At 40.3% G+C, this 27820-nt stretch overlaps 1 protein-coding gene across 19 annotated transcripts in view; it reads right to left on the minus strand.

Moving 5' to 3' along the window:
* SH3GLB1 (SH3 domain containing GRB2 like, endophilin B1) overlaps positions 1-27820 on the minus strand; it is a 38147-nt gene that overhangs the window by 4791 nt on the left and 5536 nt on the right. For 4 of the 19 annotated variants that reach the window (XR_014842817.1, XR_014842815.1, XR_014842816.1 and 1 more), the window contains exons 2-10: positions 23281-23422; positions 19771-19899; positions 17512-17645; positions 16028-16120; positions 12172-12210; positions 10360-10383; positions 6683-6772; positions 6127-6227; positions 111-339 (exon numbers count right to left, since the gene is read on the minus strand). Coding sequence is in view for 5 of the 19 variants with exons in the window: in XM_005663723.4 (XP_005663780.1) it covers positions 111-339; positions 6127-6227; positions 6683-6772; positions 10360-10383; positions 12172-12210; positions 16028-16120; positions 17512-17645; positions 19771-19899; positions 23281-23422 (981 nt within the window). In the remaining 14 variants the exon portion in view is untranslated. Of the gene's footprint in view, positions 1-110; positions 340-1550; positions 3529-5566; positions 6228-6682; positions 6773-10359; positions 10384-12123; positions 12211-16027; positions 16121-17511; positions 17646-19770; positions 19900-23280; positions 23423-27820 lie in introns of those variants that run through there. The other 15 variants (XR_014842822.1, XR_014842821.1, XR_014842820.1 and 12 more) reach the window with 5 other exon arrangements.

Raw genomic sequence — 27820 nt, forward strand, 5'->3', positions numbered from 1 at the left:
AATACACCCATCACAAGCCACTGCCAGTAAGTAATGAGGCACCTGCGCTGTTACTCTGGGAAGTCAGTCAGCCTGTGACACAGGCTCCTTCTCACGCACGCATCACTCACCTCGTCCGCCAGCAGGGACAACTCAGTACTGTTCGCAGCATCGTAATCGTACAGAACCCTGGCCTTCCTGCTGCCAACGCACTCCTTGAGGTCAGGGAGGTTGGAAGAAGAGGTGAGTCCTAGGCCACTTGTGGAAGTCAAGGCAGAAGAGCCAATCGCATTTGATGAGGCAGATGGCACAGGTGCCACGGAAGTCTGGTTGTTGTTACAATGATAATTTGATGGAAAACTGTTGAAAAGAAAATGGCCAACAGTCCACTTCCAAGAGACCAAAGTTCCCAAATACCATCACTAGGTGGCAGTGTTTGCCTTCTAACAACTGCCACTTACGCCAAATAAAGATGCCAATATTTTTAATGACAAAGTGTTAACTGGCTCACCCTCCTTGGGCCAATTGCACTAGTGAAAACATAGATTGTTTTTAAACATAAAACCCTTGAAAGTTTGTTTCAAAGCTGTCTTTACAAGTGCAAATTTAAAAAATACTAAAAAAAAATACCATCGCTATTTTTCCCCCAGAAAAAGTGAGTTTATCCTTAAAATACTTCCAAAAGCCTTTACACTTTTATTAATCTTTTCCTCTTTATGAATTGTTAAATAAAAATACCAATGAAAAAGTTGAGTTTTCTTAAGTTAACTCTTTGAGAAATATTTGCCTAGCTAGACTCTTTTTCATGAAATGGATGCAAACACTTGTTGAGTATGTACGTGTCCACAAGCTGAGGACATCAAGATGAAGCAGGACCAGTCCCTTACGGACCTGCGGACACGTGAGGAGCAGAATGAACACTCAGTAACGTGCAGGACTGGTAACTAACCCAGTGAAGACTCAATGCGAGAACAGGGCAAATGGCACAAGCTCTTCCTGTCCTCTGTCTTCGGGGAAAAACAACAGGTTTTCCTTGGAAACTAGGGAGACCCCTGTGATCCGTGTGCTTACAGTTTAGAGATAATCAGAATTTTCAATTTATTGTAAGGCTGTTTCTCCAATAATACTAAATAGAAAACAGCATAAAATGGCCTATATAATGATTCTAATTTGACCGTTTCTACGGTTGACTATTTCCTATGATAATTCACATTTAAATGTAAATAAATCTATCAGTCAAACACAAATGGCCTCCTCTGACAGGGCAGGTGCACCTCATCCGTCCCCAGAACAGCGTCCTCCGTTTTAGGACCCTGTGCCGCAGCCGGGGACTCGGGCACATTCCCCTTCCCTCCCCTCCCCTCCGAGCCCTCTGCTCACTCCCTGGCGCTTATCAGGAGTCGCCCACGCTCCTTTTATCGCCGACCTGGAGCTGGATGTTGTCGACGCTGTACCTTTCTCATGACCATTGCTACGCTCTTCTAACCAAACCCTCCCAACCTTTGAATTCCATGTTATTTAACTGCATTCTACCTACTCCGCTGTCTCATTCTTTTCCTCTTCTTTCCAGATTTTGGCTCCTGGCTCACTGACAGTATATCTTAATTCTCAGTGATTCTAATATCCATGTAGACAATTATTTGAACACTTTGGCCTGTCAGATCCATGAGCTCTTCTAGCGATTCTGTGTCTGACCCGAGTTCGGCCACCTATTCTCAGTGCCTCATCGAGACCTAATCAATTTCCAAACCTATCACCCTTAGGATCCCCACCCCTGCCAGCATCCCGCTCTCTGACCATCATCTCACGCCAACAGGCCCATCTTCGGATCTGGGGTCGTACCTCAGACCTGCCATCCAGCCTCCTACTCCGTCCCGCTCGTGTCCAAGGTGGATTATCACAATCAGCCCTTTGCATGTGCCTGTGCGCCAACTCCCTTTACTTTGTACCACTCCTGTGTAAAAATCTCCTTAATTATGTGCCCACTGTGACAGGGAGGATGCAAAGCCATGCTGTCTGGTCTCACACGCCATGGATGGGCAGGAACGTGGCATCCGTCCGCTGTGCTGTGCTGCCTGCAAACACAGTGCCCTCTCTCCTGGCAGCCACCGTGTGTCCCCCCGTAACTAATTCATACCCTTTCGTCCATTTTCAAAATTCCCGCAATTCTCCCCAACCTTTGGAGTCAAATGATGAGCTGTGTCCTTCGTAACGGAGAGGCGAAGCCGTGCTTTTCGCTGTCTCTCTTGGTACAGATGAGCTGTCTGTGAAGCTGTACGCGGAGTCTCCTCCCGCGGGGATCACACGACCACTTCTTCCCTTCCTTTCCAACACTCTTCTCCCTCTGCGGTACCATCCTCATCGGCTTACGAACACGCTCTTCTTCTTCCCATTTGAGAGCGTCTGCCCCGCCCTCCCCGCCCCGGTTCCCGGGAAAGGACTCGTCGCTGCTCTCCATCCGACTCGTCGCTGCTCTCCATCCGACGGTTTACCAGCAGCCTCAGGTCCGGGGCACAGCGTGGACCACCCGCTCCCTCCCTTTCGACCTCCCCGCGCCCCTCCTGCTGCTCGGCTGGAGCTCCTCAGGAGGCGGCCCTCCTCTTCCTCTCTCCAGACTCGCCCCGGGCAGTTTCGTCCCGTCTCAGACCTGAAGGCCTCCGCAGGCTGACAAGCCTCTCACTTCTCTCCCTACCCTCCCCAGTCTGCAGACGTGGGTCTCTGCACTTAGATGTTTACTGGCTCAAAGCAAACACAGCCACAGCTGGGCTCCTGGCTCCCCGCAGCTGTCCCCGCGGAGTTAACCCAGACTCGGCTCCTTCAGACGCTCAGGTCAGACACCTGCCGTCGTTCTCGCCACCTCTAAGCCTCATACACAGGCAGTCTGCCCGCAAATCCTCTTGGTCAGGGCTTGAGTGCTTGCACCACGAGCCCCGGGTCCAAAGTGTGTCGTCTCCTGGCTGGATTGCTGACCTAGTAGTTATTGCAATGGGCTCCCAACAGGTCTGTCAGGTTAGACTCACGCCCTCTCACGTGTACTCTGAACAGAGCAGCAAGACTGGTCTTGGTGAAGGCTAAAATCAAATCATGCAATCCCCCCAAAGCCCTCCTCTCTGCGTCCCAGCTCCCTGTTCCCTTGAAGGAGCTCCAGGCACACTGCTGCCTCAACACACAGCTACCCGCGTCCCGCGCGAGCTCTGGGCTCTGCTGTACCCTCTCCAGCAGCACCTCTAGGATGCCCACAATGCTTTGCTCCCTGGCGCCTTTCAGATCTGTCTGCCCGACTCCTGCAAACACCACTCCTGACCAAGGTACTTCCCTGCTGGATCTGCCCTCAGCATCACCGCCTGCCGAGAGACCATGGACTTGACAGACGTGTTCGTTTCCCCTCCCTCGACCCCCGAATAGAGTGTGGGCTCCAGGAGGGCAGGGATGCAGTCTATTTTGTGTCTATTGCATCCCTGATGCCTAGAATAGTGCTTTTTTTTTTTTTTTTTTTTGGTCTTTTTGCTATTTCTTGGGCCGCTCCCGCGGCATATGGAGGTTCCCAGGCTAGGGGTCCGATCGGAGCTGTAGCCACCGGCCCACGCCAGAGCCACAGCAACGCGGGATCCAAGCCGCGTCTGCAACCTACACCACAGCTCACGGCAACGCCGGATCGTTAACCCACTGAGCAAGGGCAGGGACCGAACCTGCAACCTCATGGTTCCTAGTCGGATTCGTTAACCACTGCGCCACGACGGGAACTCCCAGAATAGTGCATTTTTAAAAATTAGAAGCAAAAGTTTCTTTGATGGAGAAAAGGGTTCTAATGATGAAAAGAACTAGTTTCTAATTCAAGCTCCGTTCTTAACAACACGTTTCCTAGCATCCCTTCCTCGGTGAACTCAGCAGTGACTCTACACATTTCTGAAGAGAGAAAAAAAGGTCCCCACTGCCGCCCCACATGACTTCTAAAGCCTCTGAGCGTGGAGTTTTACTTTCAAATTCACTAGCATAATTAGCTTTTGTTTAGCCTCTGAGGTCTATGACAACTTTGGGGAATTAATGATAAAAGAAAAACAACAAAACACCAAGCTAACCAAAAAAAAAATCCTGAAAGGCCATCTTCCCCTTCTAAGAACTTTCACTAATAACTTCAAAAAACTCTAGATTTCCTGTCACCATGGTTCCATTTGTTAAAACGTCCAATTATTTAAAATAAAATACATCTGTTAACCTCATGACTAGTGCTTGTTTCCTTATCGGCAGGTGGGTAACAAGAGCACATACCTCGGCGCAGCAATAACTAGATTTTGTCTGAATGACTGGGGTCCAAGCATTTGTGTGACTTTGAGCAGAATGTAAGAACGAATGGTTTCAGCAGCAACCCCTCTGCTGCATTCCTGAGTGTCAGGGCCAAGTGACCAGGAGGCGCTAAGGCCTCTTGGGCTTCAAACACTTGTAATGATGTGGGGCCAGAGTACTGTTCTGATTTCAGAGAGTAAAACCGGTAACAAAACTTCAAATACAGAGAAGTGTAAATGCTTCTGTGAGTCCCATTAGAACAGCCAGTGGTACTAAGCTACAACTCGCTTCTACGATCTACGACCAGCCTTGGGGACGTGTCCGATGTGTTCTGGGCCTAGTCTGGAGGGATTAAGACACAGAAAGGAACAAAGGGATGAGGGTTTTCTGTTTGCTTTATCCCCTGAAATAGCTGCATTATTTCTCCCTACCTGAGCGGCCCTCCCTCTGCCAACCTCAAACTCCTCTGCCATCGCCCACTCTCAAGGGCATCCAGACAGGACCCCGCTTCAGCCTTCTGGCATCACCTACGATCTCGTTCTCAGTGGGAACACCACGATCCAACTGGGAATGAACTCGGGTGCGTTCCCTAAACTCGCCAGGCCCTCTTTCCTTTGGCCTTCCATACACACAATCCTCTGCCTGGACCATCCGTCCCTGTCCTTTTCTTCATCCTGGTTGTTCTACTAAAAGAACTTCATCAGATCTCCCACTGTGGGTTAGCAGGTTAAAAACCCGACTAGGATCCATGGGGATGCTGGTCTGATCCCTGGTGGCGCTCAGTGGGTTCAGAATCTGGCGCTCCCATGAGCTGTGGGGTAGGTCACAGCCGCGGCTCGGATCTGGCATTGCTGTGGCTGTGGCGTAGGCTGGTGGCTATAGCTCTGATTCAACCCCTAACCTGGGAACCTCCATGTGTCGCAGGTGCAGCCCTAAAAAGACCAAAAAAAAAAAAAAAAAAAAAAAAAAAATTCGCCTGTGAATTTCTGCTAGCGTCCCGAGTCACAGTCGGGACCCCTTGCAGAACTCACTGTCTTTCTACCCTCTCGTGGTCTGTCCATCTACGGCCTGAACGTCTACCCAGACTCGAGTTGTGAGTGCAGAGATGTTGGTCCTGCACTTCCTTTTCTTTCCTTTCTTCTGGCCGCATCCGCGGCACATGGAAGTTCCTGGGCCAGAGCTCAAACCCACACCGCAGGTGTACTGAGAGCCACAGCAGTGATGACACTGGATCCACAACCCACTGAACCACAAGGGAAGGCCTTCGTCTTCTTTTCAGGGCCACCTTACATGTGAGTTCCACAAAGGCAACTATGCCTGCTCTGCTGGCTGACGCAGCCCTGAAGCACCGAGCAGTGCTTGGACGTGACAGGTGTTCATGACGAAGGACGGGTTACCGGCTTTACCTGGGCTTTAAAGCGTATTATTACCATACTCAAGACGGTGGCCTTACAGAATATTCTAAAACCTTTTCTTTTTAAACAGCCAACAAGTGAGTAATGAATAAGTATAGATTATCTCTGAAGGCAATTAAGTATCAATGTAACTGTTTCTTCCTCAACCAACTGCAAAGGTACTCAAGAGAAAAGTAAACTGGAAACGCTTTTAAGCTTTCTTTCCATAGCACTAAAAAGCACTCACTTAAATTATCTTCTTATCCCTGTGAACACCCTGCTGTGGCAAAAAAGCTCAACATGGTTTGTTACCTCAGAAATGTGATAATCACTTTGCTTTAAAAAAATCTGATTTAAACAAGCTAATAGGAGGCTTTAATTATTCAAATTTTCACTTCTATTATTGGTTCATATGAAAAAAATCTGCATTTCTTATCAGGAGTCTGCTGTATGAAAAGGAAATTACCACCTTCCCAGCTGTTTCTGGAGGTCTAACATGTACTGGTAGCACTGCGCATAGTAGGTCATCTGTGCTTCTACAAAGTCATTCAGGCAGCGGAGGTGATGGGCCTGGAGAGGAAAGGCACAGTCAGTCCTCAGTTCTACGACCTACTTGGAGTGACAAAGGCTAAGTGAATTCAAAGCACAACATGGTACTCAAGGTGCATCGTCAGCACCCAGCATTTTACTACGAGGTCCGTCGTCAGCATCCAGCATTTTACTCCAGGTCAATCGTCAGCATCCAACATTTTACTGCAAGCCTTATTAAGACTGACCTTGGTCAAGAGTTTGTAACAACAAACTGTTCAGCCAAAAGAAAAACAATGCATGGATATGATGATGGTGAGAGAATTAGGTGATGAGGTATAAATAAAAATTTAAAATATTTCTTCGTATATCTTGAAAAGTGCCACAATTTAAATATCTTTGATAAATGACTAAAACAGAAGTTCAGTTTTTCCTCTAAGAATTTCCCCAAGACCAGTCTTTTGCTGCAAATGAATTTCCAATGAATGAACACTCACATGTGTACTGCTGATTCCCTCCAGAAGAAGCCTGGTAATCTCTGCCTGACGATCAAATTCACTTTGAGTTATTCTTAATTCCTGTTCAGACTTAAATTGGAACATAATTTTAAAATCTCATCAGAAGACTTAGTGCATTTTGTGTACATTCATTTAGACAGTTACAAAAATCTCCCAAACAAACCCCAAATAATAATCTGGCAATTCCCTGATATTGTTTTGTATCTAAACTGGCCCTGGTTTCTCGACCTTAGCTTTTCTGTTAATTCAGACAGAACTGATGCCTTGCTGGCACTTGACTCAAAAGAATCCATTAATGCCAAAGCTAAATGACATAAACATAAAAGCCCAGGAAAACTACTACAGAACAATCAGCATATTTTTATACATTTTCTAAATGTATCAATTTTGCTAAATTTTAATATTTTATAAAACCTAAAGACTAACATGTATATTTTAACACGTATAAAATAAGATTTCAAAAAACTCTCACCTATTACGATAGTTACTTCACTGGGAAGCTAAATTCAGCCTTCAATCTCAAATGAAAAACTTTGGAGCGAAGCTAGGATCTAACCTCTTGTGTTCAGTTGTCAAGTATTTACTTGTTTCTAGGGACAAAGCTCTTAGGTTCCTTCAAAGGATTATCTGTCCTACATAAATGTTTTCGGTTTTCTTTCCAAACTTTGAATGAAGTATGTCTTAAGCACAAGTATTATAAGAAATGGTAGGGTTTTTTTTTTTTTTTAAATTTAGAAGTGACCTTCAAGCAAAGTCGCGCTAGTAAAATGGCTCGGGGAGTGGGGGGCACCACAACGTGCTGATTTTCACGGCATGACTCCTCCCACGACAGCTGGCTTTAAGCTAACAAGGTGAGGTTACTGATCTCAGAGCCAGAAAGAGATGTGTCTAACAGCACTCCACCACTAGCTCCAACTCTCCGACCTGGGTTTAGCGCTGGGACAAAACGGTGCTAAAAAGATAAAAAATAAAAATATGAACTAAAAATAATAAAAGCTGGCAAAAAACATCTCCTCAAACTTTTAGCCAGAGTTAGCTGGTAGTGAGGAGGAAACCATAAAATCTCACAGGTTATTCACAAGAGTTAGCGTACTGCCCACTGGAATTATTATTGGTGACAATGTCATTCAGTGATATTTTCTGCTAACTCTCCAGGATGAACTGCCCCCCATCCAAATTAACTGCAGCATTTCCAAGACTGCAGTACACATGAAAACAAGGTCCAACGTTTTTCCTTTAATGCCCATTTCCCTCTCCCTCTGGTGCCCAGAAGCTAACCTGTGAAGCTGTCAACAACAAAGCAGCAGCAAGAGATAACCAGTTGCTATGATCATTCTCATCCCAGTTGCAGAAGATCAGAGAGGATTAAGACTTGACCACTAGACTGGATTTATGGAAATAAAGCTTGAATTGTTCAATAAATCAAGAGTTAAAATTAAATTTGCTCGACCAAAGTCAGACTACATGGCGCTCTGATAACAAGGCTGAAGTCATAAGCTTCATCTGGATGCTAGTACGTGGCAGTAAAGAAGTCCCGGGAGAAGAAAGGAATGTTCCTCCTAAAAAAAGTGTTAGGAAAATCAATCACTTCAGTGTTGTATTTGCACTATTTACGGTTCTGCCTGGTTGAAAGGTTTTGATAGAAGTAACCACAGCAAGTCAAAAACAAATGCACGTGAGAAAGAAATGAAACTAATTCCATGTAGGTTCGACTGTGAAAGGCAATCTGATGGAAGAGCCTTTGGTGGCACTGGCAGGAAAGCCTATTAAATAGCAGTGCTTCAGTGCAAGGTGTACGTAACCGCGAGGGAGCCGATTAAAGGTGACCAAAAAGTTTGAGTCTGAAATGGGAATAACGTTTTAAAGCTGAAAACACTGAAGCAAAAAATGTAAAATGACCTCATTAAGGACAAGGGATTGGCCTTCTCTGTTTGAGCAAAGTTTATTACTGAGTCGAGAAGAAAGCACGTTACAAAGCCCAGGAAGTCATTCCTGTGTACAATCTAGACTTCCTGTTTAGAAAAGGTAAATGACGAGAAGGAAACAGATCCTGTTTCTTGAATAAGTTGCAGTGTATGTTTGGGGTGGTTGCAAACAGTCTAATGTCCCAAACCATCTCCACTTCTGACATATGTAATTGACCATGATAATCTGAGAAGCTGAGGTTAATGAAATTAGGCTCAGCATAATTAAGCCACTTAAGAAGAAAATAATCTACATTAGAAAGAGAGATGAAAGCGTTTAAAGAAAGAATGAATTTAAAGAGTTTTTATTCTGTCCTCCAGAAGACCTCACTCCTTGACTTCACTTTACCCTTAAGATGTAGAGCTCTCTAGGAAAAGACCTTCTACTGCGGTTACCGAGGAACTGTCTAAAGTATGCAGCAGCAGAGCTTGGGCTAGAGAAGCAAGGAGAGTTCTTTTCGGATGTGACTTGGTTACGGCACAAGAACGTGCTGGTTTGTTACATGAGGATGGAGTAGTTTATAATATAAGCCAGAAATTTGGCCTCCATTTTCTGAGGCATTTGCTATGACAATCCTGCTTTTTCTTAAATCTTAAAATATTCCAGGAATATGAAGTTTTAAAACTATACATTATAAAAATTACAGAAGTGACAAGTATAGATATAACCACAACTAAGTTGACGAACAGATGTCACAAATGTGGATGACGGCGTGAGTCAAGAATTTCTCACTAGATTTCCAGTTCACAGAATCAAGTGTCACTTAACCTATGCATGTACAATCGGCAGTGCTACAAAGTCAGAAGAGAAGACGTTAAAGCTTGTAAAACTATTTAATATAGTCAGGGCCCCAATTACCACCTGCTCTCAATCTCCAAGCACAGGCCTCATCTCAAGGTCAGATTTCATAGGTCTAAACATGAGAAATAAATGAAAATGTTTCTGAAGACCTCAAATAGGGCTTGACACAAACCTGCACAAAAGCCCCAATTTTATTCCTCAAACTTGCTTAGTTATCTGCTTTCCCAGTCAAGAGAAGATCAGAGATGGGAGCACAGGCAGAGGGGCTGGTAGTAGCAGTAAGACACAGCCTCTCGAAGTGACAGTCTGACCTTGAGAGAGGATACAGTGCATCTCAGACAAAGGATGGGTCCACCTGCTGCTACAAGTGGGATGATGGATACTCATCATGACGACCTGACTCCCAGTGAAATGAAATACACGCTAACCTGCATTTACATTTTTTCAACTAAAACGACAGAAGAATTAGTTTTGGTGCTAGAGAGAACAAGCTTCAGTTACCTAGAAAATTCACTTGCGTAACATGATACATTCAATTCTCTGAAGACAGAGATACGGTGTTACCTATATTTTACATAATTACCGTATGACTACACTAAGAATTTAAAGACTGTCCTCTGGCAAGGCATTGTGAAGACCACCACTTAACAGGACAGCTATCTAGTGTTTACCTGGGCGTGCAAACTGCACCTCTGCAGCACTGCTCAACTACTCTGGCGAACTGGCTCTAGCCAGAGAGATCTGAGCTTTCTACAATAATTTTCAGACTTTGTAAGACTATGGTAATAAAGACTGTGACTGGCCCCATAGTTGTTGTCCAATAAATAGTTACTGAATGAATGACAATTAAATTCTCGGTTCATAATTCTGTAGTTTAATAATTTACTTACTTTTGTCACTTCCTCTGCCCAAATCTAGCCAGCATTAAAAATTAGAGAAAAATATAGAGCATGAAAGAAAGTTGGAATTTAATATTTTCTACAACTTAGTATAGAAAAATGTAAATACTTTAATTCAAATGGCATACTCTCTTTCCATCACATTAACAGATTAAACACAGTAATAATCAAATCAGTAAGAGCTTAATATATATTGAAAGTATGCCTTCATATGTATCAATACTATCAGTTTTTGAATCTTATACTAATTCTATAAATTAATAAGAATAGCGGTTTTCCAAAACTGGGCATATTTAACCCCTCTTAGTTCTAGGTTTTATCATAAATGATTTCTAATTTCTTGTTTAGGCTCAAAATTCTAGAATTTTAGGAAGTTAAAGCAAGGATAAATGGACACTAACTGTTGATACAGCCATTTGAGGGGGTAGGCACAAGAGACAACAGATATTATCAACTTAAAATCACCAAAGTTAAATACATCATACTGTAAGTAGATGACATGAGTAGTAAACAAACGTCTAGTCAATGAAACGAAGTCTTGTTGATTGTTTAGGATATTTCACCTCAGATCATACACTGAGTGAGTGTGACCAAGGCAGTCTCTCTCTCGTTTGCCTGCACACAGGCAGGACAGTGGGAATAAACGCGTGCATTCTCCTGCTACCTAAGGAAAGCCTCCGCTTTGCCAGGGCTTCCGTAATGATAGCACCTTAAAAAAATGCACTTTACACATTCTGCACAATAATCTTTCCTATGTCATGGTTTTCTCCCCACTCCTTTTTGTTCTGCACTGATGAAGTAGAAGCAATTGACTGAACAAATAAAAACTGCCATTCATTCATTACTTATATTGCAGACTCTATGCTACTTCTAGGGCAGTAATATACCTATGAGTGTTATACCAAACGCCGTGTCTTTATTCTTTTTTCCCCCCTTTTTGGTTGCACCCACAGCATGTGGAAGTTCCCAGGCCAGGGGCTGAATCCACAGCAGAGTGGTGACCTGAGCAAAGAAAGGGACAATGCCGGGTCCCTACCTCACTGAGTCACCAGGGGACCGCCATGTATCTCTACAACTTTACTGGCTAACCTTTACGAGTCCTGGAGCTATATTCAGATTTTACTTACTTCCATTCTGTTAAAAAGTTAAAAGTGCCTAACATCTCAAAACTGTCCCCCAGTCAAGCTCAGTAACATCAAAGGGTGCTCAGGACAATTCTTAGGCCCGATTCCTGCTCTGGGCGGTCACTACTCTGAGACTTTCCTAAGTAAGGTAACACCGGACAGGCCACCGCACTACCGAAACTGCTAAACTACTGGGGTTTGCCTTGGCCTGGAACTGCAGAAGAAATGACTTCTATGTTGTGTTTGGGGGAAAATTAAGATTAAACCACTGAACGTACTGAGAAGCAAAGTAAACCTGTATACCTTATACTTTTCTCCACATTAGTTAATTTTCTTTGCCAAAAGTGAAAATATGAAGGGGCAGCTAAATTAGCATCTTTTATTATTATAAAAGGCACTCTATACTTATGTATATATTTGGATTCTAACATCTGAATTTGGCATAAATGATCTATGTGGCAATCAGAGCACAGAATTTCTTCAAGTCCCAGCATTACTTCAGCTAATATTCCCTGTATTTTTTGTTAGACTAATGAACGTGTGACCTCAACTACTTTAAACTTTTACATGTAAATAATAGCAAGAGAAGGCACTTTACTCAAGACGTAGAAAACACAGTAGGCCAACAAACCTTCAGCCATTTTACATGCAGGAAGTTGAGCATGTGAGAGAAATTTACCATAGTGTTATCTCCTTCAAGGCGAGCTGAGTTTAGGTGCTTAACGCATAGGCAAGAGACAAAGAACACGTTATACCAATGAACACAGTGAGACAAGTTACTTATGCACAATAAAGAACACATAGACAAGTATTAAGAGTTGATAAAATGGTTTTCTGCTTTAAAAAAATCCAGCTACACAATTTTATATAATGGTGCCTATTCACTTTTTTTCAAGAGATTTAAATTTTCAAAAATGAAAAACATGGTTGATGCTTGATAGTAGATCATTAAAACCAGTTAGAGAAAATGCATCACCTTAAAAACGGCCACAATTACCTAAAGTTTTATTAAATTTTTACCTATAAAAGCCCTCATGCCTACCCACAAGTTCCCTAGCCAAGGATCATTTCTATTTTATTAACGTGTGATGCCTGCAACCATGTTCGCTTTCAATCGGCCTCAGCCCGGTTCTGGCATTCCCTGAAGAAATAGGAAAGGCATGTCAATCCTTGCATTTTTAATACACTTTAAATTCTAATTTGCCACACTAAAGCTAAGGTTACATTGCGGTGCTATCAATTCACTCAGTTCACACGTCAAAGACGCAGACAGCCGAGGAAACGCCCAAGCGGGCAGGGGGCGTACTCGCTATACCATGCTACTGCAGGTGCACTTCCCATTGTGTCTGGACACCCAAGAGTAACAGACATCTAAACCTCTCGAAAGCACAGGGCTCGGACATCATCGGATTTTCTCCCTTTCCATTAACAACACTCCAATGACTTTTTAAAGAGCTTATATAAGTCCAGGATTAGGTTAATCAGTGGCAGTGCCTTACCTATCTGTTTGTTTGTTTAGGCTGCACCTGCGGCATGTAGCGCTTCCTGGGCCAGGGATCAAACCCACACCACAGCAGCGACCCAAGACACGGCAGGGAACTCTAATATGCCTTCAAATATAATACTTTACGTTTGTTTTTGCTGCTCTGATGTAAGCTTTATACAGTTTTCAAAACTGTACTTTTGTTCACTGTAAAATACTCAGGTAAGCTTTTTCTGTGTAATTGCTATATCGTTCAGAAACGCCTTTGCTGTGCTTACCACTCTTCAGCACACGCGTACAACAAATCAGGACAGAAGCAAATCTCACTGGCAGGGCTGCATCACCAAAACCTAACCTACTCTACAAGACTGTAAACTGAGGGCAGCGAAGAGTCTGCATTTATATCAACTCCTCCTCGGCAAAGCACTGTGTAGGAAGTTAGCATTCCGTAAATCTGGAATTTGAAAACAGGTCATGAGGAAACTAGGGAACAATTTTTTTTTTTTTTTTTTGGTCTTTTGCCTTTTGTAGAGTCGCTCCTGTGACATGGAGGTTCCTAGGCTAGGGGTCTAATCAGAGCTGTAGACGCCGGCCTACGCCACAGCCACAGCAACTGAGGTTCCCAGCCGCGTCTGTGACTTACACCACAGCTCACGGCAACGCCGGATCCTTAACCCACTGAGCAAGGCCAGGGGTCGAACCCGCAACCTCATTGTTCCTAGTAGGATTCGTTAACCACTGTGCCACGACAGGAACTCTGGGAACAAATTTTTTTTTAAATGCTGATATGCACAGGTCCCAAGCCTTGCTTATAGAAGAATGACTATAAACTTCCTCAAACTGTTCTGTGACTAAAGAAGTAAAATCAAAGGAAGTCTGAGGTTAGAGTAACCTCTTCAGCTGCCAACAGAGAACCCAGTGGTTTCAACTTTTCTGCATTCTTCATGTAAATGGAAAAGAAATACAGAGAAAGGAAAATAAGACCATAAAAACAGGCATGTTTCAAGGCGTCATGTAATAATAAACCAAGAGGACTTTTTCCCTTCCAAGTATTTCCGACTTACTGCTATAAAGTTCGAAGATGGTTATCTAGAGGGAAACAACAGCTAAAATCAGGAAATTTGAATTTCTGTCTAGACTCATATTTTTAATATTTGGCTACAGTTAAATTTTGTTTTATGCAAAATAAAAATTTTAGAAAAGTTGTGTACAAATTGTTGAAAAAAGTCATTTGTATAATCTTTCATTTCTATTTTAAGTGTAAATTCTTGTGGAAAAAATGCTGTCCTTTACAATACACAGCACAAAAACTTGCCCAGATTTTTTTCTGGATGCACCAAAAGGAGATCTCTCTCAAATTCTGACTACTGTATTTGGTTCTTATGTATTTTAACAACAGTAGTAAACAATTTGGAAAAATGACAGGATCTTGTATACTGTTAAATCTATGACTTTCTGGTACTTTTCCAAGTGAAAATTAGTCTATCGTTATCCTGGCACAGTGCTTCTTACAGTTTTGTACTGACACCTAACAACAGGTATTCTTATTCCATGATCCCTGGGCACACGTAGGCATTTCAAACAAAGAGATTCTGTTCTTGTTCAAATATTTACTTCCGAATGATCCTTATTTAACATTTTTTTCTGATTATGAAATTAACATCTTAAAAACCAATGCATATTTCACTATACAAGTTTATTATTAGCAACTTAGAGATTAATATCCTAATTTCAAGACTCTTGCCATCTACAGTGTTCATTTTTTTATTGACTTTTTAGGGCTGCACTCAAGACACAGGGACGTTTCCAGGCTAGGGACTGAATCGGAGCTGTCGCTGCCGGCCTACACCACAGCCACAGCAACGTGGGATCCGAGTAGCGTCTGTGTCCAGTGTTCATTTTTAAGGTTCTCATTCTACAAAAAGCCTGTTTAGGGAAGTCAGGCTGTTCTTTGTGATGATGTCACAATAAATGCTGCGGTGAATTAACAAGTGATTTTGAAATTAATGTCTTGTCAAAGATAGCTCCTCTCCACAGTAGTTAATACAGGATTTCTAAAAGGGAAACTCTCTAGAAGAAAACAATTTATTCTGCTCACATAGGGTGCTGAGATCATCTCATAAGACATCACTGTCCAACACACCAAGTTAGCAGTTTTAAATTTCACTCTAAACCAAGTCTCAACCCTTCCCCCCCCACCCCCAAGCAAGACGTCACAGTAGCCTTCCACCAGCACGGGGGTAATACGCTTCTGAGACAGTGATGCTTGAGGGTGGTAGTGGGAGTGAGCTGGGGACAGAAAGCAGTGGGAAGGTCACACCTCTTAACAAAACACCCGTCAGAGATAAAATAAGAACAAACTTGTTAGCCTCCTCTAACAAATTCATATTTGTTTATATCACGCGATCTTAACGGTGTCCCAACTCAAGTCTGACAAATCTCTCCAAACTTTGGAAAAGAGACATAAACAGTATAAATATCAGATTAAATAAGAAGTTTATAAATAAAACTTTTAAAGAAAGTTACATATATACATGTACACATACAAACATACTTAAAAACAATGAACTACTATATTTTATACCCACTCGATTTTAAGACTATTCTGAGGTTGATTTTATGAAAAATTACTTGAGTTATTATCCAAATGGGTTTTCACCCCTTCAAAAGTGCCCCCTAGGAGTCCATGCTGCCACCGTCTGAAAGATTTTGGAACCATTCCTGGTGACAATTCCTTCAGTCTGTTTGAGTTACATGCGGAAGGAGAGTCACATCTCATTTTTAAGATGCACACTAGCAATCGCAAACCTGATTCATTCTCGTATTAATTACTGTTTTTCTCTTTGGAATGTAAGACATCTATTTCCAAAAGGCGCATCTGTTCTCGCCACTGTCTAAAACCACGACACAGCTTTGGGGGCTCTTACCCTGTCACGTTCTCACTGTAGGGAGAGGCTGCAGCTTGCGTGATATACGAGTAAAATCTTTTACAAGTCAAAGTTACTAACTTAAAAATGTTTTTCTATTAAAAAAAAAAAAAAACACTACTTACTGAAGCTCTAGTTTCTGCAGCTTTTGCCTTTTTTAGTCTGGTTTTGGCAGCATCCAAATCCAATCTTTTATTCTGTAATAGTTTCCTTTCTTTCTATAAAGACAGGGGAGAAAAAAAGCTTAAAAAATGATGCTAAAATGCAGTAAGAGCATACACATTTAAAGTCCTCTCCATTAAACAAATGACTACAAAACTGGCTATAAAGTGATCATTCAGACATCTGACTCTTTTCCATTTCCAGCTTTAAAAGGATAGAGACATCCTAAATATCTGGGAAAGACGGCAAGTGCTAACAGAAGCGGAGGGATATCAGTTCTGGTATTTTGTGATTTTTGCACACCCCCCCTGCCCTGGCAGGGGGGCACATTTGGCAATATGTTTTTGGTGGTCACCACTGGGGGAGGGATGTTACTGGTACCTACTGGGTAGAAGCCAGGCATGCTGCAACAGAGCTCCAGTAACAAAGAATTATTCAAGCTAAACTGTCAGCAGCACTCAGGCTGTGCTACTGTTTAACCTGTTACAGGTAATCTAGGAAGTGCCTGTGGTGAAGGAGGTAGGGAGAGGCCTTAAGCAAAGCTCCTGAAACCCTGTGTCACAGGAAAAAAAGCAACTCCACTGTACCACACAGAATTTCAAATTTATAGAACAAACAACTACAGTATCTTAGAATTCTTCATGGGAACTTCAAACTTCTTTATAATAGGTACGTTTATAAGAATTCACTATTTGATTAATTCTTAGATTTCACATACCAAATTTCATCCTACTGATAATATCTTTTTAATTGTATTCCATCTTTGTGGTTTTCCCTTTGGTCTCAAGTCAAATACTTTCTATTCAGAGAAAAATTTACTATAAACATATTTATTGTGTAAGATAGAAATCTGAAAAAATAAATCTGAAGCCGTATTTATAATAAACAGCAGTCTTGCAAAAATCATAAGAAAAAAATCATTCACTGAGATCACCAGTCTCCATCACTTAAAAAACTAAAAAAAAAAAGACTAACAGACTAGTTTGAGGAAAGTGGTATTTTATTTTTTTAATACTTCATCAATAAAACACAGCAGTGTGAAAAGAAATAACAGATTGCTAGGGATACAAAATGACACAAGTCCAGTGAGAAATATACTTCTAGTAATTAGGGTTCTGGTCCCCAGTTTAAATGAACAGCTACATGGCTATCCTATGGTGGTATTTTCTGCCATATTTTTATAACCATTCCAAGAACTTCTCTACCAATTTTAGTGCTGGTAAGGAACAAGAATAGATGTAAAGACATCTCACTAACACTATGGGAACAAAAAAGTGGAGTCTGTATCAAGAATAGCCCTTTACTTTGTTTTGTGTTTTGTTGGCATATGCATCCAGCTCATCCTTCTCATCTGCTACATCTACAAGTCATTAAGAGGGCAAATGACTAAAACCTCTGCATATACATCCTAATTATTTTACTAAAAAATGAACATTTTCCAACTCACAGCAATTGTTTTGTAATCTCCTTCTATAAAGTTTCTTAAAGGAGTGAGAAAATTTAAGGCTGATGTTTGTATCAGTTCTCTGTCTGCTGTTCCAATTCGTTTTTGTGTTTCTCCACATTTAATAAGGGCATTACCTGCAAAGGAAAAAAAATTTTTTTCTTTTTTTTACTATTGTCTGATAATGTCAGAAAATAAACTCATGTTAAGATAAATTAGCAATTTGATCTGCTTTACAGTTAGTTGTCACTCGCTGACTTAGGTAACAATCAAATAAAAATTAACTGTAGCTGAGGTAGTTTTATATCGAAAGTACTATTCGGATTATACATATCTAAATGAAAATGACAAAGATGAGCTCCTTATGTCACAGTTAACTGTGCCAAACCTACCGATGGGACAAGAGGAGGATGGAGGACAGCTATTCCAATAAACACTGACGGACACAGTTCAAATAGGATAGATATCTTCGTAAAAGCATAATGCTTAAAATATTTTAATAAGTAGATCAAGTCAAAATTTCTTATTTCTGTATTTATGCACTGATCTCAAGTGTCTATAACTAACAGCATCTACTTGCATCGTAAGTTAAAGTCTGTTCTACAGCACGGGGACCTTAATACTTAAACAGGACAAATTCAGTGGAAGATGGCGTCAGAGACCCACAGGACTGGTTCTACTTGGAGTTCCACCCCTAATAAGCTTTAGTTCTGCGGATCTTCCTTCCTTCACGTTAGCATGAGATCAGCCCGGCTGGTAAGGAAGGTAATAACGTAACAGTAGTTAGTTAGGAGTTCAGCTTCTGGATACAGAGCTACATCTGAATCACCAGCTGTCTGATCATGGATTGCCTCTGTTACCTCTCTAAGACTCAGTGTCCTTGTCTTTACACAGATATAACGGAATTTATATTACAAGTGGGATTTAAGTTAGGATTTATTGAGATAATACACATACTGTAGAGTGCGTAGCACAATGCCTGAAGTACTCACTGTTAGCTACTATCGATTACTAATAGATAGATGCACAAAGCCCAATTGCAGTAACCAGGGTATATGCAATGGACTTATTACAGGTGCAAACAGGTTAAGCAGATTAAAAAGGAAGAACATCTAGAAGTCCTTTGAATATTCATGCTCCACCAGGCCCTCAGCTTGGTGGAGGAAAGGGCTTGGCCTTCTTCTCTTCTCGACGCCAGCATCCACCTGGGTACGGCACAAGCAGGCAAAACCCAATCTGTTCAATGTATAAAGTTTTTCTAAAATTAACTGTTAAAGAAACGAAACTATAGGCATTTTAAGCATCCTCAGATTTCTGAATTACATTCTGAAGAACACAATGGAGAAGTTTTAAGGTTGTACATCTACAAGCCAGCTAATGGACGAACAACATTCATCACACAGTACGGAGGCTACTTCCTCCTGACATACAGACTATGAAAACTATGTTAATTTAGTCCCAGAATCTATGAGCTACTTCATAAATTAGGACTATCTATGTAGAAAATCATTTAATTGACTTATCATTTCATATCCAAATAAAGACCAATTTCTCATAGAAATCTTAAAAAAAAAAAAATTATTAGCCATGACCAACAGGACGAAAAGCTACAGAAATCTGAAGTAGTCTTATGTTCTGAGAAAATGAGACTTGGAGGGATAAAGATGTATATCTGAGCTTAAGGGTCACACATTAAAAACAGCACTGCCGCAACTTTAAAAGCTGGCATTACGGTAGAACATGATTATAGGAAATTTCAACTACGTGAACAAAACAGAAATAAAATGTCACCCAAACATGCAGAGATAACCACTGCTACCATTTTTGCGTTACTGACATGAGTCATGTAATGAAAGCACCAGTGATCTATTCAAATACTTAGCATGTGCCAGGTACTTTACCAGAGAAATAAGTCCCCAGGAAAAGTTAGAAAAATCAACTAAGGGAGACACATATAAACAGAAACTGCAATATATCACAAGAAGTGTAACTGAGGTGCTACAAGATTCAATGGGAATACTAGTGAATTTATTTAACTTTGTAGGCCTAAGATAGCGTGACTTCTCAGAACGCTTAAATAAATATTAAATTACACTGTATTTAGTGGCCACCTACACTTCTTGCTTCATCCAAAATTTTAACACAAAAAGTTTGACGTTAAAACTGATTCGACTATTAGGTAAATGTTATTGATGTCTCTAGGTAGTAAAAATATCTAAAAGTAAAGATACCTCTTGGCATACCTTTTTGCCTTTCACTTACCATAAGCTGTTCCAGGGCCGAACTCGGTCCCTGCATCAATCATATATTGTCCCAAAAGTTCTGGGTTGTTCAGACGACTTGGAGCTTTTCTATCCAGTTTCTCATAAACAAATTCTTCTATCCTGGCATCTAGGAGAAAGGTTTAAAATAACCAATGATTTAAAAAAAAGTGTTTAAAAGATTATTTTGTTCTTCTACTAGCCATTATCACCTTATAAAATAAACACGAAATACGCATGTTTTTAAAGTACATATTTTAATATATAATTTCCATTTGCATGTCAGAGTATTACATAGCTCTAAGAAACTTATATTTTAGAAATCTGATAAAATACTTCGGCACAATAACATTTTAAAATAAAGCAAAACTATTATGAGTATTTTATGGGATTTTAAGTTTCTGAAAATCATTGGTATTCATTTAACATCTAGTGAGGCTGCCTCTGCCCTCTTCATATAGTGTGTTAACTTTTAACTTTGAATATATGCTCACAGGTTTTTTCTTTTTCCTTTTTTTGGGGGGCCGCACCTGTGGCATATGGAAGTTCCCAGGCTAGGGGCTCAATCAGAGCTGCAGCTGCAGGTCTACGCCTCAGCCTCAGCCATAGCAAAGCCAGATCTGAGCCACATTTACCACCTGCACTACAGCTTGTGGCAACCCTGGATCCTTAGCCCAAAGAGTGAGGCCAGGGATCGAACCTGTATCCTCATGGACACTAGTCCGGTTCTTAACCCACTGTGCCACAATGGGAACTCCCTATGCTCACAATTTTAAACTCAGGGACTTCCAGCTATAAAAATATGGACATAAGGCATGGTGAGGAACCAAAGTGTTACATACTTCTGACACTATTACCCTGCTTTAGTTTGCTCACTTGCTCAATCTCCCTCTCAGAGGCTCAACACTGCGGGTTCAGAGAATAGAACAATCCAACCTTGGAATAGTTCTACAGAGATCAGCACTATGATCCCGTGGCCGCTATGTTTAAGGTACATACATATCTGAACACATGTCTATTCTAAAGATTTCATCATTAAAAATAAGTTTAGGAGGTCTCCTGTGGTTCTCCTGTTGTCACTGCAGTGGCTCGGGTGTGGTCCCTGGCTTGGGAACTACCACATGCTGCAGGTGTGGCCAAAACAAATTTTTTAAAATACAAAGGTTAAAAGCAATAATAGAAATAAGCATAAACGGAAAGGAAAAAAATCGGTAAAATCGGAACACCTGGTTATCATAGTATTTAAGAAATTCACATTTACATTGCTGCCTAATAGTGAGATATTCCAGAAACAACTAAGAAAAAGTCAAAGTTTCCAGAAAAAAATGATTAAATATTAAAATGATAAGCCAAAAAAAAAAAACTAAGTTAAATAGGTTCCTTCTAAGTACCTCACCTAATTCCTCCACAAGTGGAAGTTTCATAGAGTGCTGAAAATTTCAAAACTGAGCTGAACCAGTAACAAATTGGAGTTGGCAAAACCATTAACTATAACACATAAAACAGGGACAATACTTGCTTTTGTGGTGGACTCTGGTGTAGCATCAGAAAAGTTTTTAACCAGGACTTTAAAAACTTTAAATTAGGTTAAAATGAGTCAGTTCAAAACATAACCACTTAGAAGACGTTAACTAAATTTCAGAATTTCATTTTCTGACCATAAGAGTGATTCCTGTCTTTGCTGCTTGTCTACCTATTTGGTCAAAAGTTTAAAGTTGATTCGTTCAGTTAAAAAACATTGGTATATTTTCAATAAATGTCTTATTTCAATAGGGCATCAACAGGTCATAATAAAATCTTTAAAAAGCAGGCAATGTGACTATAATGCAATGTATATTTCTGAAAAAATCCTAGGTTTTGCAAAATCATGCACTAAATAAAAATAGCAGAACTTATAGGAAAAAGAAGTTTGAGTCTAACCATTCGAAAATCTGTGTAACTTTATAATGAGAGCACAAATTGAACACAAAACCAATTCTATTATTACTGTAGACTCAAAACACTCACGTCAAATTGTATTCTACGACTCCCTGGAACTTCTTTCTCCTGACACCACTCCCCTGTTTCCCAGTCAAGGGCGAGCTTATTTGTCAATCACAAAAGCACGTTATAGGGCAGACTACATAACTGAGGAACTATGGATAAAGAACAAGAGGAAAAACGCCTACTACTTTCTTTTCTTTTTTCTTAGGTGCCATGGTATATAATTTATGTAGCCTTAAAATGAATACAAAATAACACATGGTATCCAAAAATAACAGACCTCACTCAAAGTGTGAAAGTACTATTTTATTTATTTTTTGGCTGCACATGAGGCATGCAGAAATTCCTGGGCTAGGGATCGAACCCGCACCACAGCAGCGACCCAAGGCACTGCAGTGACAGTGCTGAATCTTTAACCTGGGGAGCCACACAGGAACCCCAGGACTATTGTAAAAGGTCATCAAAATTTATAAAATGGCACAGAATTACCAATATTTTGTGAAGTGCTTGAGGTTTATGTAATAGCAATCAAGTTTAAAACTTGAAACTTTAAATTAGTAACTGAAAGTAAATTTACGGCATTTCACACCATGGTCACAATAACAATAATGCTGGGGAAAAGGGAAAGGAAAGCAGGAATTGCTTTTTTTTTTTTTTTTTGCTTTTCCTAGGCCCCACTGGCAGCATGTGGAGGTTCCCAGGCTAGGGGTTGAATTGGAGCCACAGCTGCCAGCCTACTCCACAGCCACAGCCACACCGGATCCGAGCCAAGTCCTCGATCTCCACAACAGCTCAGAGCAATGCTGGATCCTTAAACCACTGAGTGAGGCCAGGGATCAAACCCCATCCTCATGGATACGAGTTGATTCATTTCTGCTGAGCCACGACGGGAACTCCCCAAACAGGAACTGCTATTGCTCCTCTTCCCCTGCAGTTTTGCTCTGTAGAGCTAAGGGTGTCAATACACCTGGCTCTGGTTCAAGTTCCACGTCCAATGAGCTATGCTACACTGAACAGAAAGCTAAGTTGAGAGTTTCAATTAAAACAATCACAGTGCACTTTATTTGCAAGGTTACTGAGTTAGGTGATTTAAAGAGCTTTACAGTGTTGTCTGAAAATCAAATGGAATAATTTATGTAAAATGTAAAACTTAACTTAAAAATAAACAGTTGTAACTATTCAAGTTTCTATATAATTTTTCCTTAAGTAATAAGGGGTAATTTCCCTCTGGATGAGAAAGATTAATTTATCTTCACAGACCCGCTTAAGTTAAAGTTCACAGTTGCTGCCTGAAACTGAGTTTTCAAGAGGATTTTCCAAAGGCCTGAAAAACGGTGTTTGTCAGTTTGCTCGAGGACCTCTTCTTCACCAAAAGCACATACACAAAATAACTCTAGACCTCAAAGCCAGCACCAAAAATTATTCCAACAGTCATTAAAACTTTTTAAAAACATTAAGAAAAACCTGTTAGCAGTACCTTTTAATAAGATTAGCCAATAATGTAGATAAAAGGTAAAAAGTTTCTTACTTGGATTTGGCTGCAATAACACTTCAGTTTGTTTCATTATTTTTTCTGTCCATATTTTGGTACATTCAGCTTTGCTAAGGAGGTTCTCTAAGTGGGCATCCAATTCTGTCTTCTCTGCCTGGCCAAGCTTTTCTTCTGTGAACTGTTATTGATTATATATTAAAAAAAATTAAACACACCCCCAAATACATTCCAAGAATCTATACAGTAATAACTAATAAGAAAACTCAAATCCAAACAATACCAGACATAGGAATGATTGTTTGTAAACTGTTGCATATGAATGCTACTTTTTGATGTCTCTGATAATTCATCCATACCTCTTTGGTGGCGCTTAGGATAACCCTATCTTACAGTTAACACATATCTTTAGTTCTGCTAAAACATGTGGTATGAATGCTACAGAAAATCTAGCATACGATTCTGCATATGAAGTATATAAATATTTCTAACACATAAAGGTAGGACAGCATAATGGCAGGGAGAAGCAGCTTTGACTCTGCTGGCTCTGACTCAAGTCGGGCTGCACTGCTAACTGTGTGAGTTGAGCAAGCTTTTAAATATTTGTTCCTTAGGTTCTTCCACCGCAAAAAAAGAGACAATACATATCTTAACAGCGTTTTAGGAATTAAGCAAGGGTATGTATGTGAGTCATTATTTTGAATGAAAAAAGGGCTATTCATGTTTAATGTAGCTTTTTATCACTGGCATCTTAATCACAAGTCGTTAGTTATATAGGCTTTTACAGGACGGTTCTGGGAAACTATCATTTAAGTTGTTTCTTCAAGTTATGTTCCAGTAATTGATTTATGGACTAACTTTTGGAACATATTCTATTCCTATTATAGAGGCATCTTTTAAAGATCATAAAATGGAGTTAAATATACTCAACGTACCAATTTTTATTATCTTGAGCATACTGGTTTTTGAGGAAAGACAGCACTGCCCATTATAGACAAAGAGATAAAGGTATTTCTCCGTAGATTTTACAGAGACTTCTGGACACTTTTAATTAAATACTAGAAGCAATGACTTGGGTTGTTTATCATGCGTAATTTTCCTCCAGACCACGTGCTTTCTCGCCATCATGACAGAGGGGAATCACTGGCACTAATTCTATACTCATTAGTCATGATTCATTTCTGGCTAACAAAATATAATGTTCACCTGGGGTTTTTTTCCCCCCCTCTCATTTCTTAAATATATTTTTGCAGTTCTTTTTTTAAAAATTTTATTATCTGTTTTTTTTCAGCATTGTTCTTGACCTAATACTTTCAACTGATTATCAGTTAGCACTCTGAGCTGAAAGGTACTTGAGAATGTTCTTCTTAGACTTCTGGCACAACTCTGGCTTTAGGTCTTGTTCAGGGCCTAGAAATAATAGCTTCAATAGCTTCTGTAAAGCTTTAGGTCTTTTAAAGACTGGCCCGTAGCCAAGCCCTGACCCAATGGGTGGAACTGAGAATAGCAGCTCCAAAGCTATTGCCTAAGCCCATAAACTCTCCTGTAACTAGGGTGGGACAGGCACTGGGAAGAAGATCAAAAACTGACCCTAAGGTCAGCCGGGTAACTACGCAACCCAATTCTGAGGAGAGGAAGCTGGTATTCTTTTTGGATCTCTGAAAATTCTAAGCAAATCAGACCCTCCAAGGGTACACTTGAGAATTTAACATGTTCCAAGTCTGCATCCCATGGTTTAAAGATTTCTTCCCAGATAAAGCAACTAACAGTAGTGAACATTTATAAAGGATGATCTACCAATAGAGAAAAAGCTCCTTAGTAAATAAGTGTAACTATTTGTTCACTGCACTCATTTCTTCAACAAATATTTATTAAGCACCTACATATGAGCTCAGTATGATTCTAACCACATAGGTTTCAGTCGTCAAAAAACAGACAAGGTTTCTGCTCCTAAGGAAGCTAACTAACACACTAGCACACAAATCATTAGACCATAAGGATACAAAGATAAAAAGGTGGTGGAGGACCAACCAGAGTTCCTAAAGTATCTTGATCCTGTGACTGAAAGGTTAACTAAGTGAAGTTAATGAATTCAAGGTAGAGGAAGGAAGAGTTCACTCTGCAGAGAGCGTGGGGAGCAGGTGAATCAGAGGAGGGTTCAAAGGGGCAGGGGAATGCAACCTGGGACTGGAAGGGGAGCGGGAGTTTGAAGAGTAAGATGTGGATGGTTGGAGAAACAGTAGTAACTGACCTGAGACTGAATAAGAAATGAGCTATGTAAAGATCTATAGGAAGAATGCAGAGTCGTCTGATCTAAATTCCAGCTGTAATGCTGGACATCATGAGTGCCAGCTTCACGCAAAGTAAACATTTTCGGTAGATAGCCTTAATTTATATTTAATAAATAAGAATAGATTAATAAAATAATCAACAGAGTCGTAATTTAAAAATCAGTAGTCACTAGGTCAGTCTTTGTGCAAGGCACCCTAACAACTAGAAGACGTGGTCTCTGTTATAGGGGAGCGAAACGGGAACTACATACTATAAACAAACCTATAGGCCTATTTTTTTCAGTACGTAAAGTCACGTTAAGCTTAATCTAACATATTCTAGAAACACACTGGAAATTAAATGTATAGGCTAAAAATTACTAACAAACGTTTACAGATACATAATAATTAAAGGAATAGTCACTGAGTTTATCCGTTACCTGTTAGGTCAGGGCAAGTTTTCTCCCAATAATATTTCAAAGAACCAACAATTAGAAAGTTAAATTATTTGGAAAATAAAATATTTCTATCTTCACGTTAAAAGGCCTGTTTGCTTAATTATTTAATATTTTCTCTGTGATTCTCATGACACTAACTTATGGGTATCTCTCATTAAATACAACTTTTTCTTAAGTGAGAAAAGAGTGTGAAAGTGTAACAGAACAAAGGCATTAATTTGTATGAATCCGAGCAAGAAACATAAAATATGTAAAAAAACTTACAAAGTAAGATTCCACAAATATACATAATGAATAAGTTTTTTACTATTTTAGTTCAGAACTGTAAAAACAAAACAAAACAAAAAAAAAATAAGGAACCCTTAAGTATGTGTGAGTCTGATTATAGAAAGTCTCTTTAGAAAACAGGAGTTTGGTAGGAAAGCCCACATGAGCAATGTATTTAAGTCCCCGTAATAAATTCTGATGTTTGCTTGCATTTTCTGAAAGTGAAAAACAGTTACTGTGCATTTTATATCAAATAATGAAAAAAATCTTGTTACACAGACAAGAATCATAATTTCAGTGATGCAGCTGAGGCCATAAGAACATTGCTAATGTTATCATATATTTACCTTGATATAATAAATTTAAATTTTACTACTTCAGTGTATAACTGTAAAAAGACATTTCCCATGACTGTGTCATAGTGAGGACTTAAGGATTTTTTTCCACTGTTAATCACAAGGTTTAACATATTAAGCTAACAAAATAGTACACTACTGAATGTATAATTTTTTTCTAAAATATTTTTAAGAATATATCACCTACAGAAAATGATGAGTTACATCAACCAAATTAAGGAGAAATATTCTCAAAGGTATTTATGGAGAACACACATTTTTCCTTCTACTGCATGTGATCTACATAAGTAGAGTATGGCCTGGATCTTGCCCTCAAGGAGTGTGTACGATCTTAATAATACTGTTGAAACACACACAATTATGACAATGATATCTTTTCAGAGGGACAAAAGAATTCTCTTTAAAAAAGGATCCCCTTTCAGTAGGAAAAATTTAAAAATTTAATTTAAAAATTTACCCGAGGAGTTCCCATCGTGGCGCAGTGGTTAACGAATCCGACTAGCAACCATGAGGTTGCGGGTTCGGTCCCTGCCCTTGCTCAGTGGGTTAACGATCCGGCGTTGCCGTGAGCTGTGGTGTAGGTTGCAGACGCGGCTCGGATCCCGCGTTGCTGTGGCTCTGGCGTAGGCCGGTGGCTACAGCTCCGATTCGACCCCTAGCCTGGGAACCTCCATATGCCGCAGGTGTGGCCCAAGAAATAGCAACAACAGCAACAACAACAACAAAAGACCAAAAAAAAAAAAAAAAAAAAAAATTTACCCGAAAAATAAGTTTTTAACATATTTAAGTCCAAAATCATTACTGACTTTGTAGTCAATTGGTGTAAGAGCTGTTTATTACAGACTACAGTTGATTTTAACCATGTATTTTAATGTATAGGAGTGCCACTTAGCAATTAAAAAGTCTATGAAAATAAGTTGCAGTGAAAATCAGAATGAAAATAAATCATAGAAATCCAAACCCAATGTTCTCTAAAATTTAATTTGATATACTATTTTTTTTTTTTTTTGTCTTTTTGCTATTTCTTTGGGCCGCTCCCGCGGCATATGGAGGTTCCCAGGCTAGGGGTCGAATCGGAGCTGTAGCCACCGGCCTACGCCAGAGCCACAGCAACGCGGGATCCGAGCCGTGTCTGCGACCTACACCACAGCTCACGGCAACGCCGGATCGTCAACCCACTGAGCAAGGGCAGGGACCGAACCCGCAACCTCATGGTTCCTAGTCGGAT

Source organism: Sus scrofa, chromosome 4 (assembly GCF_054392235.1).
Source record: "Sus scrofa isolate SSC_HxYL_T2T_F1_AM1 chromosome 4, Sscrofa_HxYL_maternal_Yorkshire_Landrace_v2.0, whole genome shotgun sequence".
Lineage (NCBI taxonomy): Eukaryota > Metazoa > Chordata > Mammalia > Artiodactyla > Suidae > Sus > Sus scrofa.